General features: G+C 40.5%; 1 protein-coding gene across 3 annotated transcripts in view; it reads right to left on the reverse strand.

Moving 5' to 3' along the window:
- LOC140054165 (uncharacterized) overlaps positions 1–17,960 on the reverse strand; it is a 105,765-nt gene that overhangs the window by 17,637 nt on the left and 70,168 nt on the right. The window contains exons 30-47 of one of the 3 annotated variants that reach the window (XM_072099055.1): positions 13,101–13,193; positions 12,735–12,947; positions 12,590–12,622; positions 8,885–10,702; positions 8,216–8,263; positions 7,760–8,095; positions 7,097–7,423; positions 6,701–6,931; positions 6,268–6,427; positions 5,999–6,120; positions 4,568–4,819; positions 2,505–2,564; positions 2,130–2,258; positions 1,913–2,008; positions 1,572–1,644; positions 1,154–1,277; positions 911–969; positions 718–826 (exon numbers count right to left, since the gene is read on the reverse strand). In XM_072099055.1, the coding sequence (XP_071955156.1) occupies positions 718–826; positions 911–969; positions 1,154–1,277; positions 1,572–1,644; positions 1,913–2,008; positions 2,130–2,258; positions 2,505–2,564; positions 4,568–4,819; positions 5,999–6,120; positions 6,268–6,427; positions 6,701–6,931; positions 7,097–7,423; positions 7,760–8,095; positions 8,216–8,263; positions 8,885–10,702; positions 12,590–12,622; positions 12,735–12,947; positions 13,101–13,193 (4,283 nt within the window). Of the gene's footprint in view, positions 1–717; positions 827–910; positions 970–1,153; positions 1,278–1,571; positions 1,645–1,912; positions 2,009–2,129; positions 2,259–2,504; positions 2,565–4,567; positions 4,820–5,998; positions 6,121–6,267; positions 6,428–6,700; positions 6,932–7,096; positions 7,424–7,759; positions 10,703–12,589; positions 12,623–12,734; positions 12,948–13,100; positions 13,194–17,960 lie in introns of all 3 variants that reach the window. The other 2 variants (XM_072099054.1, XM_072099053.1) reach the window with 2 other exon arrangements.

Here is a 17,960-nt window from a genome sequence, read left to right on the forward strand (position 1 = left end):
ATGTTTCGCCAAAATCCACATAGTAAAGACACCAGGCCTAGTTAACTAGGCCTAAAGTTGGTCCGGAACCGTTTTACGACTAGGCCTAGGCTATAGCCTAGTACTACTAGCCTAGCTAGTAAACTGATGATAATATTCATACCATTTCTAAACAAGTTTGTTGCGTGAAACTCGGCCACTTACAGTGAAACACCAAAACAATTAGGGTATACATACAATAATAAATTAAAGACTTCATATTGAAAATTCATCCATTATTTTTTATTCAGAACATGCCAATCCACATAAACCTTTGCAATGCTTCGGCGGCATAGCTAGCGCGCGACCGATACACAATGCGCCAAACCATCGCTGTACGCGCTACTGTGATGCGCAGTGTATGTTATTTCGACAGGTACCATTTTGACAATCGTTCGTAACCAGATTAGTTACTTTCAAAAAGTAAAATATTCACAGTCCAGACCGAATATAGTGTCCCTATTTATAGTATATACCAATAATTAACCTATCTACCGGATTTCGTAAAAAAACGCGAAAAACGAAGATCTTCGTGTTTGGCAGTCAAGCGTTGTGTTTCCAAAAACGAAGATCTTCGTGTTTGGCAGTCAAAGTGTTAATTAGTAACATGTAATTAAACCAATAGAAATTACGGTAAAAAAATAGAATACTAAATGATGAAGAAATTCAGTCACAGAATCAAGAAAACATCAAGCCTACTTGTTTTTCAGAAAGCAATACAAATACATTTCCATATTCAAACGAGCAGCGGACGCCGTCTGTTGTATAGTTACTGTTGTTTGTTTCACAGCCTTTGGTCGAAAAGTCACTGCAAGACCAAAATACACATACAGTACAGTACTTATGACAAGATTGAAGGTGAAATTGTTATTATTTTGTTGTGGTCACTTACTATTTCGATTGATCCACGTAAGCACATACAGGATCACCCATTACATATTCTAGTTTCATCTTAGAAAAAAAAAATTCAAATAAGATTGATATCAGTCAATGCATTTACAATCTTAGAAATAGACTGACGCTTTGATATTACCTATATGGCGAAACGAATTTTAGTAAAGTAAGAACACGTACTGTATGTATGTATTGTGTCGCCTATGGAAAACGTGGTAAGCATTTTTAAAACATGACTCACTGATTCTGGCGGAAATTGCAACATAACTTTATCATTTTGTAAAACAAAATTGTTTCGTCCATAACTTGTGACAGTAATAAAGTCACTGACAACCTTATATTCTGCTAATACAGTGCCGTTGTCACTGAAAATAACAATAAAGTAAGTCGAAACAGGAGAAAAGTTTGAATATTTTTATACACCTACTTAACAAAACCGATTGAAAACTTGTCTCCAAACCTCTCCCATGTATTTTTGGTGGATGAAGCCCCATGATAGCAAAACATTTTTATTGGGATAGTATTAATTTGTTTTATAGGAAGTAGGATGGATGACTAATAGTAGAGAAAGTAATTAATAGAGTAGTCGGTTGGTATTAGAAGATACGCCAGACTTAAAATGAGAATATTATAGCGAAAACAATGTTATTTTGACTTACGTTGTAAGTTCTTTAATTGGTTCGCTGTAATCAAAATTCCAAACCATTGCAGTACTGCATACATCTTTACTATCTGCAACAGTAATATCAATTATTATTGTTATTATTATTGTTGTTGTTATTGTTATTATTATTATTACTATCATCATCATTACTCCTGTTACATTATAGTCAGTAATGAATTGTCCGTAAATAGACAGAATAGACAGACAACATATCACAAAGGTAACTGAATTCAAGAAGTTAATGTATCCACAAAAAAGGAATACAAATACTTTTTTTTTAAATGGTACACGAGAATAATCTGTCATACTTGAGACTTTTAGAAAGCAAGTCCTTACCTCTACCAAACGGAGCGTTAACATTAAAACGAATTAAAGAGTCCCCATGAATTTGTGTTTCTGTCATTGGCATACTTGGCTTCATAACCGTACCAACTACAAATAAAACACAGAAAAAATGCAAATTGTATATCATTATTTGAACTTTTCATTAACTGTTACAACATCAATATCTTTTGTAATTAAATGTCTCTATAATTAAACAAAATAGATTTACTTGAATCGTTTGAATGTTTAACATGATTAATCTGGCCGGTGTTAAGTGTAAGACATTGAGGTTGGTACTCGTCTTCTGTTATATGTGCGTGTTGCATAAATTCTTGCAATGTTCTGATTTCAACTCCAGCTAGACAAAAATAATATACCACAAACTAAGTTGTATAATGTTAAACCCCCAAAAATAACAAAAACAAAAATAAGGAATTGTATACTTTTGATCAACGATAGCAATATCGTCAACTATAGCTATGGTTTTTTAATGTGGTATTTGGCAGATGGTCTCTTTTATTAGTACTTCTTCACAACGTCATATATGGCTTGCGTAAAACAAAAAAAAAAAAAAACTCTGTAAAGTGCGCAAATGGAAAATTACCTGGGTAAGATTCGATGCTCTCAAAACTCCTACACTGTTTTTCTTCGATTGCATATTTGGCTGTAACAAATATATACATCTTAAATATGATTCAAACGTTTAAATGTGGTATTAAATAAGTGTATTAATTTTGTTAATATTAATGTTATTTAAACCACACAGAATATACCTGATATGTTTTTATCCGGTATAAATATGTTTTAAATAACTAAATGAAGGTTTACCTTTCCACAAAGATAGCATGTTTTGCCTTTCGCTGGGCATTTAGCTTCATGTGGATATAGCAATCCTAAAATCGATGATTTCTTAGACTTTTCACCACGATACGTTTTGTTCTGTTTGTAAATCGAATTATACTGTATGGGTTTTACTTTGACTGATTCTGAGCATTAAATGATTCTGATTTAATACAGTATCATGTTTATGGGTTGAATGAAGCAAGCAATTTTGTAAAAACGTTTAATAAAGGAAGTAAGAAGGATTGCAAAGTCATAAAAACAAACATTTGAGACAAAATATATTCTTATTAACGATAATCAACACAGATTTCGTTGAACAGGTTTCTGTTCAACTCAAATTTAAGTATTAATCATGGTTACTTTCTTTGGACGAAAGCCACAGTATCGATTATGTTTGTCTTCTAAACCAGTTACCAATATCTTAGGTTCGATATTATTTGTTATTTATATCTGCCAGAATAACTAAACTTTGATACAAAGTTATTATATGCATTTGACACGAACAAGTATACCGTCGGTAATGAACATAGATTCTACATGATAATTAAGATAGTGCTTGGAGGTGGGCAACTTTACTTTAATAAAAAATAAATGCAATATTATGCATTGTGGTCGCAGAGATCTAAGTACAACATAAGGAAGTATACGAACAAAACAGATATCAGTTCTTACGAGAAAAAGAATCTATGTGCTTTAAGATGCCTCACAATCGTTTACAAAACACATACATTTTTAAAAAGCTAATTTAAAATTGGAAATATATAAGCGGTCATTTACCATCGGTACTTTGTTTTCTTTTAATAATCGTATCTTAATGAATTTCCTTTTTACATCTTTAAGTGGGATTGTTTTCGAGTAATTTGTAAGCTTTTTCGTCGACCAGAATATAATTTACTTTAGAAGTGTAGTATTTCCTTTGGGACAAGTAAAATCATCATATTATGATCCTTCTTCAGCTAGATAGCTAACTTTAATTGGGGTAACTTCGCTTTACTGATTATCGAAATCATCTTATTCTAAGGGTCATATAGGCTGATATAAGCTGAGGGTAACGGCATCTTTTTAAACTGTTTATAATATTTTTCTTGAAAATATACAGTGACTGTTTTGTACTGAGATTAATTATCCACCTCGTTTAAGTTTAAACTCCCTTCAAATCCAAGTTTTGCGTCTGGTTTTCTTGTAATTTTTGTGGTTTTCTTACTATCCAGTTCTCTGGTTTTGATGTCTGTTTTACTCATGTGTATTACTTTTCTTTTGCTTACATGGTTTGGATATTGTTATGCGCCCTACTGCTGTTCACCATCTAATGTCCAACCATCTTCTTTTCTTTTAAACTGTGTTGAAAGGTGTGTTGACATTTTTTTCATTAAATAGTTGTATTTCAGCGTTCACTGTGATTTTTTCTCTGTTGTTGATATTAGGGACTCTGACTTTTAAGTTAGGAGGGGCGATGTTAACAGTCGATTGACAGCGCTTTAACAACAAAGTTTCGGGGATAACCACCATTGCGTTATGTCAAAACTCGTGCATGACTAAGCTGCTTTGCTAATCAGCGAAGGATCGAAAGAGTTAATTGTAATGTAAGTTTAACTACGGTATATTCTCAATTTAGTTCATCCAAAAAATTATTTTAAAAAAATCATTCGAGATCTACATTCATTTTCTACGAATATCTATAACTTACATATGCCAAATGTGCAGTGTTATTTGGTAATCATCTCTTAAGTTTCTTCTCTACTAATTAAAATGCATTCTGCAAACCAGATTCTATAAATTACCAATTGAAATCAAAATTATACAATTTTAAAGAATCCAATATACCTCTTTGCATAGTAAGCTTTCCAGGTTCTCTAAACACAGATTTTCCTACAAGTTCAATTTGCTTGTCATCTATTGAATATCTGATCAGTTTGTTTTGACTTTGCGATATAAGGAACAAATGATCGTCTGCTGATACAATATCAGTTGGCGCCCTGATTCTTGAAAGTTCGGTAATCGTCTTTTTATTAATTCCAGAGAGACTACTAGAAAATACTTGATCATCTATTTCATTAGTCCAAAGCAGCCTACATCCTAAATAGATGATGACACAGTTAATAACATGAATATGAACTTATCAGAATCGTAGCGAAAATCTATACGTGTAAGCTACGCTATTATTAATTACAATGGCGATTGTCAGTAAATGCAGATGTTCACTGCGCCCGAAAGAAAGAGCATAAGAATAGTTTTATTGCATCGCCATAGTGATGTCATGTTAAATTGATTGATTTACTAACAGTCACGTCAGGAAGTATTAAACATTCCAGTTGTGGCGCCAGTGTATTCCCGACGGGGGGGCTAAAGTCCCCGACAGGAGGCTATGTGAGCATCACTTGGCTGGGGCCAGGGAGCGTCAAGGCCACGGAAGCAACGCTTATTCCAAGCGTAATTTGAGGCCGTTTTAATCGACGCTGGGCCAATTTTTTTTATAGAGTTCCTGTATAAATGTTTCATACAAAAGGACACCAACAGACAAATGCGTCCAAGTAACTTGATTCACATTTTGGTCCATGTAACTTTGATACAGCCCAGATACCGACGCATGAACCGAAATGAAAATGAATTAGACGTTTTACTATAATAGTGAAAACATTTTCTTCTGGCTTTTAGTATATTGATATGAAGGTTCATTGAGTGTAAACGAGTAAACTTTTATTTTACCTTACGTTTCAAGACAGTCTCGTTTAGCTGTCATCTTGACTTCAACATTTACTAGAAATTAGCTGGGATGTGGGGCGTAATAAATCCATAGGGAACGATCTTATTTTAGTATCCTAGTGTAATATATTTTTCTTTATTACTTGAAGACAAAATGGCATTTAAATCATGTACGAAAACCGACTATCAGGGCGAATTACATGTTCTAAAAAAATCGGAAAACACCCACTTGATGTTTTCAAAACACATTGCACGTCGTCGTGGTCAGATGGTATGCGTGACTGACGGAACAATGCAACAAAAATCAAGTGTAGACTGACCAATTTGCATTGGGAACATCCGTTTATTACCTCCCAGGTCTTTGTTTACGAACATTTTTCGGGACTACGACAAGAAGTTCATGACATACAGGATATTGAAAATGTAATAACGTAGCAATAATAAGATGTTGGCCTAACGAAAATTAAATGTTTTTTGTTTAATAATGTAGTCGTCCAATACACCTCTCTGGTACCACCACTGAACGTGCATGACTATTCACAGCAAGCCTACCTGTTTCATCGATGGCGATTCCATTCACATTTTGCCCGAATATTACTGTTTTTCTTCCTTCACCGTTTCCTTTACGAAATCTCTCAATACGCTTTAGGCCATTGTCAGAAAAGTACACGTACCTACAAGAAAGTAAAATTAAAATTTGTAAAGCAGCTTCAAATTGTGATGGTATTTTATCCTTTGAACAAAATTCTTATTATATAATTTTATTAGTATTAACATTATATTATTTCTATGCCTCTAAACAACATTGAATTTCAAGTTACCCATTGGCATTGGCCAAAGACATATCTTGGGGATCCTTTAAGCCTCCGACTAATCGTTTTCTATTACTTCCACTCAGATCACTAACACTTATTGAATTGTCGACAGATGACATAAAATATACTTTTCTGTCCTGACTATCAATGACAAGAGCATTAATTCCTGAAAAAAATATTGATAAATGAAATTTTTGATCCAGTGATAAATTCAGTCCAAATTTGCAATCAAAGTTAAGGCAAAATGTAAAAGAAAAACACAGAAATACAATAAAATACAAAGTCCAAATGGCGTAGTCCGAAGAAGTTCAACTAGTATACATTTATATACCCTATACCAATAATTCGTCATTCTATTTCAGGATAACTCTGGAAAAACATTTCAATTGAATAAATATATATCTTTGGTAGAGGAATTTAAATTTTATTAGTAGCTTACCTTGAGATTGTAGAACAATTTTGATGTCAGTACCGTCAATATTGGCACTATTTATTTGCGTGGTATTTGCCCAGTATACCTTCTGTTCTTTAGAATCATACGCTACAGCATTAATCCTACCTAAAACCTTAATATTGAATGGTTTTAACACAATATTGTCCTCGTCACCATGTTTCAAGTTTGCATAATAAATTATATTGTGAATTTCATCGGTCGCCAAAATAATGTAACCTACAAAATAAGTATGTTTAATTAGCATTGTTTACGTTCCAAACAAAATAATCAACTCTACATAACCCTAACCCTAACATAATTCAATTTAAAAATCAAAATATCTAAAAGTCTAAATTGTGCAATCAAAACACGTGTTGATAGTGTTTGTAAACATTAAATCACCTCCTTGTTCTCTTTCTGGTATACCAAACTTTTGTCCTCCTAGTCTAAATCCAGGTCTTCCACCTCCTTGACCTTCAGGTCTACCACCTGCTTGTCCACCGGGCCTACCACCTCCTTGTGCTCCGGGCCGATAACCTCCTTGACCTCCAGGTCTACCACCTCCTTGACCTTCAGGTTTACCACCTCCTGGGCCTCCAGGTCTACTACCTCCTTGACCTCCAGGCCTTCCACCTCCTTGACTCCCAGGTCTTCCACCTACTTCTCCTCCTGGTTTACCACCTCCTTGACCCCCAGGTCTTCTACCTCCTTGACCTCCAGGTCTTCCACCTCCAGGCTTATCACCTCCTTGAACTCCAGGTTTTTCACCTCCTTGACCCCCAGGTCTTCCACCTCCTTGACCACCAGGTCTTCCACTTCCTTGACCTCCAGGTCTTCCACCTCCTTGACCTTCAGGTTTACCACCTCCTGGGTCTCCAGGTCTACTACCTCTTTGACCTCCAGGCCTTCCACCTCCTTGACTCCCAGGTCTTCCACCTACTTGTCCTCCTGGTTTACCACCTCCTTGACCCCCAGGTCTTCTACCTCCTTGACCTCCAGGTTTACCACCTTCTGGGCCTCCAGGTCTACTACCACCTTGACCTCCGGGTTTTCCACCTCCTTGACCTCCAGGTCTTCCACCTGCTTGACCTCCAGGTCTTCCACCTCCTTGACCTCCAGGTTTTCCATCTCCTTGACCTCCAGGTCTTCCACCTCCTTGACCTCCAGGTCTTCTACCTCCTTGACCTCCAGGTCTACCACCTGCTTGTCCACCGGGCCTAACACCTCCTTGTGCTCCGGGCCGACCACCTCCTTGACCTTCAGGTCTACCACCTGCTTGACCTTCAGGTCTACCACCTTCTTGACCCCCAGGTCTTCCACCTCCTTGACCTCCGGGCCTACCACCTCCTTGACTTCCAGGTCTTCCACCTTCTTGACCCCCAGGTCTTCCACTTCCTTGACCTCCAGGTCTTTCACCTCCTTGACCTCCAGGCCTTCCACCTCCTTGACCTCCAGGCCTTCCACCTCCTTGACCTCCAGGTCTTCCCTCTACTTGACCTCCAGGTCTTCCACCTCCTTGACCTCCAGGTCTTTCACCTCCTTGACCTCCAGGTCTTTCACCTCCTTGACCTCCAGGTATACCACCTGCTTGTCCACCGGGCCTAACACCTCCTTGTGCTCCAGGCCGACCACCTCCTTGACCTCCTGGTCTACCACCTGCTTGACCTCCAGGTTTACTACCTTCTGGGCCTCCAGGTCTACTACCTCCTTGACCTCCGGGCCTACCACCTCCTTGAACTCCAGGTCTTCCACCTCCTTGACCTCCAGGTCTTCCACCTCCTTGACCTCCAGGTCTTCCACCTTCTTGTCCACTGGGCCTACCACCTTCTTGTGCCCCGGGCCGACCACTTCCTTGACCTCCAGGTCTTCCTACTCCTTGACCTCCAGGTCTTCCACTTCCACCTCCTTGACCTCCAGGTCTTCCACTTCCTTGTACACTGGGCCTACCACCTCCTTGTCCTCCGGGCTGACTAAGTCCTTGACCTTCAGGTCTACCACCTGCTTGACCTTCAGGTCTACCACCTCCTTGAACCCCAGGTCTTCCACCTCCTTGACCTCCAGGTCTTCCACCTCCAGGCCTACCACCTCCTTGACCTCCGGGCTTACCACCTCCTTGACTTCCAGGTCTTCCACCTTCTTGACCTTCAGGTCTTCCACTTCCTTGACCTCCAGGTCTTTCACCTCCCTGACCTCCAGGCCTTCCACCTCCTTGACCTCCAGGCCTTCCACTTCCTTGACCTCCAGGTCTTCCACCTACTTGACCTCCAGGTCTTCCACCTCCTTGACCTCCAGGTCTTTCACCTCCTTGACCGCCAGGTCTTCCACCTCCTTGACCTCCAGGTCCACCACCTGCTTGTCCACCGGGCCTAACACCTCCTTGTGCTCCGGGCCGACCACTTCCTTGACCTCCAGGTCTTCCAACTCCTTGACCTCCAGGTCTTCCACTTCCACCTCCTTGACCTCCAGGTCTTCCACTTCCTTGTACACTGGGCCTACCACCTCCTTGTCCTCCGGGCTGACTAAGTCCTTGACCTTCAGGTCTACCACCTGCTTGACCTTCAGGTCTACCACCTCCTTGAACCCCAGGTCTTCCACCTCCTTGACCTCCAGGTCTTCCACCTCCAGGCCTACCACCTCCTTGACCTCCGGGCCTACCACCTCCTTGACTTCCAGGTCTTCCACCTTCTTGACCTTCAGGTCTTCCACTTCCTTGACCTCCAGGTCTTTCACCTCCCTGACCTCCAGGCCTTCCACCTCCTTGACCTCCAGGCCTTCCACTTCCTTGACCTCCAGGTCTTCCACCTACTTGACCTCCAGGTCTTCCACCTCCTTGACCTCCAGGTCTTTCACCTCCTTGACCGCCAGGTCTTCCACCTCCTTGACCTCCAGGTCTACCACCTGCTTGTCCACCGGGCCTAACACCTCTTTGTGCTCCGGGCCGACCACCTCCTTGACCGCCAGGTCTTCCACCTCCTTGACCTCCAGGTCTACTACCTTCTGGGCCTCCAGGTCTACTACCTCCTTGACCTCCGGGCCTACCACCTCCTTGTGCTCCGGGCCGACCACCTCCTTGACCTCCTGGTTCACCACCTGCTTGACCTCCAGGTCTACTACCTTCTGGGCCTCCAGGTCTACTACCTCCTTGACCTCCGGGCCTACCACCTCCTTGAACTCCAGGTCTTCCACCTCCTTGACCTCCAGGTCTTCCACCTCCTTGACCTCCAGGTCTTCCACCTTCTTTTCCACTGGGCCTACCATCTCCTTGTGCCCCGGGCCGACCACTTCCTTGACCTCCAGGTCTTCCAACTCCTCGACCTCCAGGTCTTCCACTTCCACCTCCTTGACCTCCAGGTCTTCCACTTCCTTGTACACTGGGCCTACCACCTCCTTGTCCTCCGGGCTGACTAAGTCCTTGACCTTCAGGTCTACCACCTACTTGACCTTCAGGTCTACCACCTGCTTGACCTCCGGGCCTACCACCTCCTTGACTTCCAGGTCTTCCACCTCCTTGACCTTCAGGTCTTCCACTTCCTTGACCTCCAGGTCTTTCACCTCCTTGACCTCCAGGCCTTCCACCTCCTTGACCTCCAGGCCTTCCACCTCCTTGACCTCCGGGCCTTCCACCTCCTTGACCTCCAGGTCTACCACCTGCTTGTCCACCGGGCCTAACACCTCCTTGTGCTCCGGGCCGACCACCTCCTTGACCTCCTGGTCTACCACCTGCTTGACCTTCAGTTTTACCACCTTCTGGGCCTCCAGGTCTACTACCTCCTTGACCTCCAGGCCTTCCACCTCCTTGACCCCCAGGTTTTCCACCTACTTGTCCTCCGGGTCTACCACCTCCCTGACCTCCAGGTCTTCCACCTCCAGGCCTCCCACCTCCTTGTCCTCCGGGCCTAACACCTCCTTGAACTCCAGGTCTTCCAACTCCTTGAACTCCAGGTCTTCCACCTCCTTGACCTCCAGGTCTTCCACCTCCTTGACCTCCAGGTCTTCCACCTCCTTGACCTCCAGGTCTTTCACCTTCTTGTCCACTGGGCCTACCACCTCCTTGTCCTCCGGGCTGACTAAGTCCTTGACCTTCAGGTCTACCACCTGCTTGACCTTCAGGTCTACCACTTCCTTGACCCCCAGGTATACCACCTCCTTGACCTCCAGGTCTTCCACCTCCAGGCCTACCACCTCCATGACCTCCGGGCCTACCACCTCCTTGACTTCCAGGTCTTCCACCTCCTTGACCTTCAAGTCTTCCACTTCCTTGACCTCCAGGTCTTTCACCTCCTAGACCTCCAGGCCTTCCACCTCCTTGACCTCCAGGCCTTCCACCTCCTTGACCTCCAGGCCTTCCACCTCCTTGACCTCCAGGTCTACCACCTGCTTGTCCACCGGGCTTAACACCTCCTTGTGCTCCGGGCAGATCACCTCCTTGACCTCCTGGTCTACCACCTCCTTGACCTCCCGGTCTTCCACCTCCAGGCCTACCACCTCCTTGACCTCCGGGCCTACCACCTCCTTGACTTCCAGGTCTTCCACCTCCTTGACCTTCAGGTCTTCCACTTCCTTGACCTCCAGGTCTTTCACCTCTTTTACCTCCAGGCCTTCCACCTCCTTGACCTCCAGGCCTTCCACCTCCTTGACCTCCGGGCCTTCCACCTCCTTGATCTCCAGGTCTACCACCTGCTTGTCCACCGGGCCTAACACCTCCTTGTGCTCCGGGCCGACCACCTCCTTGACCTCCTGGTCTATCACCTGCTTGACCTTCAGGTTTACCACCTTCTGGGCCTCCAGGTCTACTACCTTTTTGGCCTCCAGGCCTTCCACCTCCTTGACCCCCAGGTTTTCCACCTACTTCTCCTCCGGGTCTACCACCTTCCTGACCACCAGGTCTTCCACCTCCAGGCATCCCACCTCCTTGTCCTCCGGGCCTACCACCTCCTTGAACTCCAGGTCTTCCACCTCCTTGAACTCCAGGTCTTCCACCTCCTTGACCTCCAGGTCTTCCACCTTCTTGTCCACTGGGCCTACCACCTCCTTGTGCCCCGGGCCGACCACCTCCTTGACCTCCAGGTCTTCCAACTCCGTGACCTCCAGGTCTTCCACTTCCACCTCCTTGACCTCCAGGTCTTCCACTTCCTTGTACACTGGGCCTACCACCTCCTTGTCCTCCGGGCTGACTAAGTCCTTGACCTTCAGGTCTACCACCTGCTTGACCTTCAAGTCTACCACCTCCTTGACCCCCAGGTCTTCCACCTCCTTGACCTCCAGGTCTTCCACCTCCAGGCCTACCACCTCCTTGACCTCCGGGCCTACCACCTCCTTGACTTCCAGGTCTTCCACCTCCTTGACCTTCAGGTCTTTCACTTCCTTGACCTCCAGGTCTTTCACCTCCTAGACCTCCAGGCCTTCCACCTCCTTGACCTCCAGGCCTTCCACCTCCTTGACCTACAGGTCTACCACCTGCTTGTCCACCAGGCCTAACACCTCCTTGTGCTCCGGGCCGATCACCTCCTTGACCTCCTGGTCTACCACCTGCTTGACCTTCAGGTTTACCACCTTCTGGGCCTCCAGGTCTACTACCTCCTTGACCTCCAGGCCTTCCACCTCCTTGATCCCCAGGTTTTCCACCTACTTGTCCTCCGGGGCTACCACCTCCCTGACCTCCAGGTCTTCCACCTCCAGGCCTCCCACCTCCTTGTCCTCCGGGCCTACCACCTCCTTGAACTCCAGGTCTTCCACCTCCAGGTCTTCCACCTCTTTGACCTCCAGGTCTTCCACCTCCAGGCCTACCACCTTCTTGTTCTCCGGGCCTACCACCTCCTTGACCTCCAGGTCTTCCACTTCCTTGTACACTGGGCCTACCACCTCCTTGTCCTCCGTGCTGACCAAGTCCTTGACCTCCAGGTATACCACCAGCTGTTATATCTTCCCCTGTTTAAAAAATATTTTAAAAGTACAGAACAAACATTTTTTTCGAAGTACTTTCGTAGTCCTTTTCTCTATACATACTTCAGTAAATCTATTTACAGAAAGATGTTCCTACCTGTATATACTTCAACTTCACAAAGAGTGAGAGGTTCTTTTCCAGGAAGATATACACTGACATACCGTCCTGTGATTGGTTGGTCACATACCATTTCGATAGGATTTGAACCAATCTTAGATGATGTTAGAGAAGCCCCACATTGTGCATTTCCAGTAAAAGGTGAAACTTTGTTGTTCCCTGCACGAATTTCAGCACCTACTAGCCTGTTATCTAGGTATATTAGGAAAAGTTGTTCTGGAGATTAGATAGTAACCTGATTTCTTTTTGAAAATTACAAAAAATTATACACTTTATTATAGTAAAGCTTTACACACATAAGTTATAATATTATTTAGTACTAAATATGTTTTAATTGGTTCTTACCACAACAGTCTTTTCTGTTGTATATCACAATCTTGTAAATAGTTATGGGTGATCCTAAATCAACATACCACCAAGGATTTTCAGATCCAGTTTCTTTGGAAAAATTAAAGAAATAATATTTGTTATTTTCTAGTTTAAAAAAATTACTTCTATTTGGATATTTATTATAAATTATTTAGATTTAAAAATGAAATATTTAATTGAAAACAGTAAATAATTAGGTGACTTTTTTGGAAAATCTTAATGGCTATCCGCTATTAATTAGTATTTACATATCTAACTTCTACATGCCTAAAAAAGTAGGAATTTGTGGCACACAGTTAATCACATGTCAACGTTTTAAATCAATTTTGAATCAGATTAGAGCATGGTTCAAGACACTTTAAGCCTTTTAACATTTTAAACTCGTTGCCGCCGCGTGCGCATTTTGTCGCTCGCAACAGTGAATTAGCGGAGAAAGTGGTTAATAAATTTCATTTGCATTATTTGATGTGTCAAAATGTGAAATAACGACATACATGTACGTCAAACTATAACATCGTGAACTTTTAAATGCAAATGTACGAAGAATTAATTATGAAAGCCAGTGAGTTGTATATATGAATTCATGTACATTTTTTATCTATGGCCCCTAATTTTTTTTTTTATGATTTTTCGTTTCGCCATAGATTATCACAGAGCGCATCGCTTTTATCTCAGATTTTAATATAATATTTAATGTATTTACTAACAAGACAAATCATAGCTTAAGACAAAAGACGAACAAAACTTGTCGAGTTTTGGAATTTAAAATAATAGAAATTTAACAAGGAATTTTATCACAAAGAGAAGAAAAATTACAAACTGACAGAAACTGTTTCTTCCTATATCGTATTCTGTGAAGAACTTACTATTTCATGTAAACATATTAAGATATATTGTAATGATAAATTCTGGGTTGATTATGGTGATTGGCCTTTAATAGCAATTTATTTTGATAAATACCTCATAAACGTACATATATCTTCCAAAGTGGTGTTTTTATATCAATGAGGTTTTGTAATTTGAAAGTCAATTCTCAACAATAATAACAAAAACAACTGGGGTAACTTACATAGATATATTTTGTGGTGCCAGGACAATACGAAAAATACAAAAAAATAACCACAAACAAAATAACAACAAACAAAACACAAAAAACACAATTTAAATATGGCTAATCTAATAATAACATAATGCAACTAGCGTCATCTATATATAAATTATGGTTAATTCTGACATAGGCGAGCACAATGCAAAAACTTCGGTACAAATCTCCGCCTTGGATACCTACCTTATCTATCCGAGATGTACCGCGAAACGTAGATTTGATAACATTAGTGTGCATGCCGACGCTATTGTTCCATATTTATATCTTAGGAAGATATTATAAAGAGTTTTTTAACAACATTTATGATTTCAACATTAGATTTTCCTCTCAATTTCAATTCTTCCCGGTCAAAGTAATTTCCGGGTTTAAGATAAGTTCACCTTGCAACGACCTGGTTTTAAATATTTTCTCTCTTTTAAACACAAGGGAGCAGTTAAAATAATAGATTTGACCCTAAAGGTGACTGGAAACAGGCACTTTCCATCAATCAATACAGTGTCCCTTTGAAAGACGAAAAAAAAATCAGATAGTAGGAGTCATAGCCATTTCAGTTTTTTGTTTATTTTAAAACATACCACGCGTGTTTGAAGGTACAGTAGTTAAATTATACTGCAAATTAATAAAGATCAAATTAAATATACGTCATAAAGAATCAGAATATATTGTGGGGAATAGTATTATAAAATTACATAGGGAGATTTGATGATAAGACATTTTTCGAGTGAAATCCCGATAGCTGAGTTTTATTGAGTAAGCTTGCAGGAATAACTGTAGGCTATCTTCCTGTGTCCCGTTAGGACCGAGATGTCTGCCCATGTTGCAAGCCGTAATGTCTTCTTTCTTGGGCCCACTCTGTTACGGCAGTTTCAAAAGATGATTAAATTAAATAATGTATTAATAATTATTAGGATGGTATTCATTTGAAATCACTTTGAATAATAACCCCCCCTCCCCCAACCCAACTATCCAATAAACGTCCATCCACATATTTATAATAACACAATTATACTATTTGTAGTAGAATTCACCGCACTGTTATCTACAAAATTTACCAAGCATTTGTTATTCTTTTTTACCACTTTTCATATCTACTGTATTAGAGGATTTCATTTGATTATAAATGTTACCATATTACTAAAACTAAAAAATTTAACATATATCCCTCGAATAAGTACCTCCCTCAAATGACCTCCGCCTCCCCAAAGGGCCCTACCAAACAATAAAAACTATACTTTAAAATGTTATTAATCATCTAAAACACTGTGAAACAAAGTAGTTTAGTTTTACGAATGTCAAGCATTTTCAATAATGGTAACCGACAGAAAATGTATAAGGAGAACATTATCATTCCGAGAACCATCGTCTACACTTCCTAGAGGGGGAGCGAGCGAAGCGAGCTCACCCTCTAGTAGGAATAATTTTGATAAATACGAGAATGAAAAAACTTTATTTTGCATTTAATTGTTTAGTTGATGGAAAACAATTATTTTTAATTTTGAAATAATTGTGTCCAGGTTTTTATACATTTTGATATCTAATTTAATATAAGAGATAAAGAAAGACTCCGAAAAAAAATCTGACCTTGTAAACAGGTCAGTTGAGGTCAAAATTCAGGACAGGTCTCCACTTTACTCCAACTAGTAATGTTTTATCACAATTTACAAGATAGTTCATACACTATCTCCAAAAATGTAATTGTTTACCTACAGTGTTACTTTAGCAACTGTTTCTATGTGTAACTAAGGAAAGCAATTTTAAAAATTAAAAATATGGCGGTTTTATGAATACAAACAATTGATTAAATTTGCACTTCTACTTTTTTTCAAGTTTACTTCTACTGCATCCTAATAATCACAGATAAAGTGATGACACACTTGACCTTGTAAAAGGGTCATATGAGGTCAAATGAGGTCAACATTTTGCCATAGTAACTGTTTCTAGTGGGAACTAAGGAAAATATTTAAAAAAATAAGGGTTTTCATCAATACAAATAATTTAGTGCTTAGTCACAAAAAAGTCTTTGCAAATCTAAATAAAGGTAAAAAATTGAACTTTAGTGCTATTAAACCTGTTTCTATACATAACTAAAAAAGTTCTTGGCAAATCTGAATAAAGGTAAAAAATTGAACTTTAGTGTTATTAAACCTGTTTCTATATATAACTAAAAAAATATTTTTTGGCAAATCTGAATAAAGGTAAAAAATTGAACTTTACTGCTATTAAACCTGTTTCTATACATAACTAAGGATAATTTAAAAAAATATAAAGTATGGGATTTTCATGGAAAAAAATTATTGATTAAATTTTACATATTGCGGTCAAGTGAAATTTTACCTATAGTGTATTGTAGCAACTGTTTCTATGCGTAACTAAGTACAATTTTTTTTAAATACGGGGTTTCAACAAAAAAATTGATTACATAATTTACACATTACTAATATAATAATAATAATTCACACATTTTTTCCCAAATTTACCTTTACTGAATCCCAATAATCACAAACTATGTCAAAATGTATTATTCTATGCGTAATTAATGATAAAATAAAAATAATCACAGAAGAAAGTCCTTCAGAATATCTCAATTGTACCTATTATGTTACCATAGATCTCGTAGAAATAATATAGTGATATGGGAAGTACCCAAAGAAAGTGAAGGAGATGATTGTAAGCAGTTTATTAGCGATTTTATTTAAAATGAATTAAGAAAAAAAAGATCGAGACAAATATTAAAATTGAACGGGCACATCGTAGCCCAATGGGTAAGCTCTCAAGGGTGAGCATTGATAGTGGCAGAAGGCCTAGGCAAGTTCATACAACAGGAAGAGAGTACTGCGCAGTGATCAACTTTGTAAAAATGGAAAATTTGCGACGGGTTTGTGGACAGTCCCTGTGCGCCTATTAATAGAGAGTTTACGAAACACGACGGGAGCTCAGACAACGAGTGATTGGCAGTGATAGCCACGCCCACTGGCGACACTGCGCCTGCGTAAGTAATTTCACCAGTTGTCGTCTGGTAAAAGACAACAGCAGAATTGCTGTTTTGCTGTTCACAGTGCACGAATAAAAAACACAAACAATGACTTCTCAATTAGCTGCCCAAAGTATGTATATTGGTTATGTTTATATTTAAAATGATCATCAATAAAATAATGGGATCCTAAATAATGTTTGCATCGATTTCTGATTTATGACCTAATTTAATAATAGATAAAATTATCACTTAAAATAAAGTGCCATTTGCTGCCTAAAAGTAGGCTAGGCCTAGGCCTATGCCTAAGCCTAGAAAGAATAGGCCGCAGGTAGGCGCACCTAGGCTAGGCCTAGTAGCTATTACTATCTAGGCCTAGGCTACTAGGCCTAACTAAACTACGGCCTATTCTATGCCTAGTCCTCCTACATATACTAAGTCACTAACTAGGCCTAGCTAGGCTGGGAAGGCCCTCTATTTTTTAACCTCCTATTCATAATGCCATGCTCGTAGGTAGGCCTAGGCCCCTAGCTAGTGGGCTAGGCTAGGCCTAATTGTTTTTTTTTAATATAGGTAGGCCTAGCCTAGGCCTATATATTATTGTGGCAATACAAGTTGAATATATATGTTTAGCCTGGCAAGCATTAGACTAGCCTCTAAGGGTAGGCTAGGCCACCTAGGTTCTAGGCCTAGTGGCCCTAGCTAGGCTAGGCCTAGGCCTAGTAGTAGTACTAGCTATATGCTAGTAGGCCCAAGCAAG

The sequence above is a fragment of the Antedon mediterranea genome, chromosome 7, assembly GCF_964355755.1.
Source record: "Antedon mediterranea chromosome 7, ecAntMedi1.1, whole genome shotgun sequence".
In the NCBI taxonomy this organism is placed as follows: Eukaryota; Metazoa; Echinodermata; class Crinoidea; order Comatulida; family Antedonidae; genus Antedon; species Antedon mediterranea.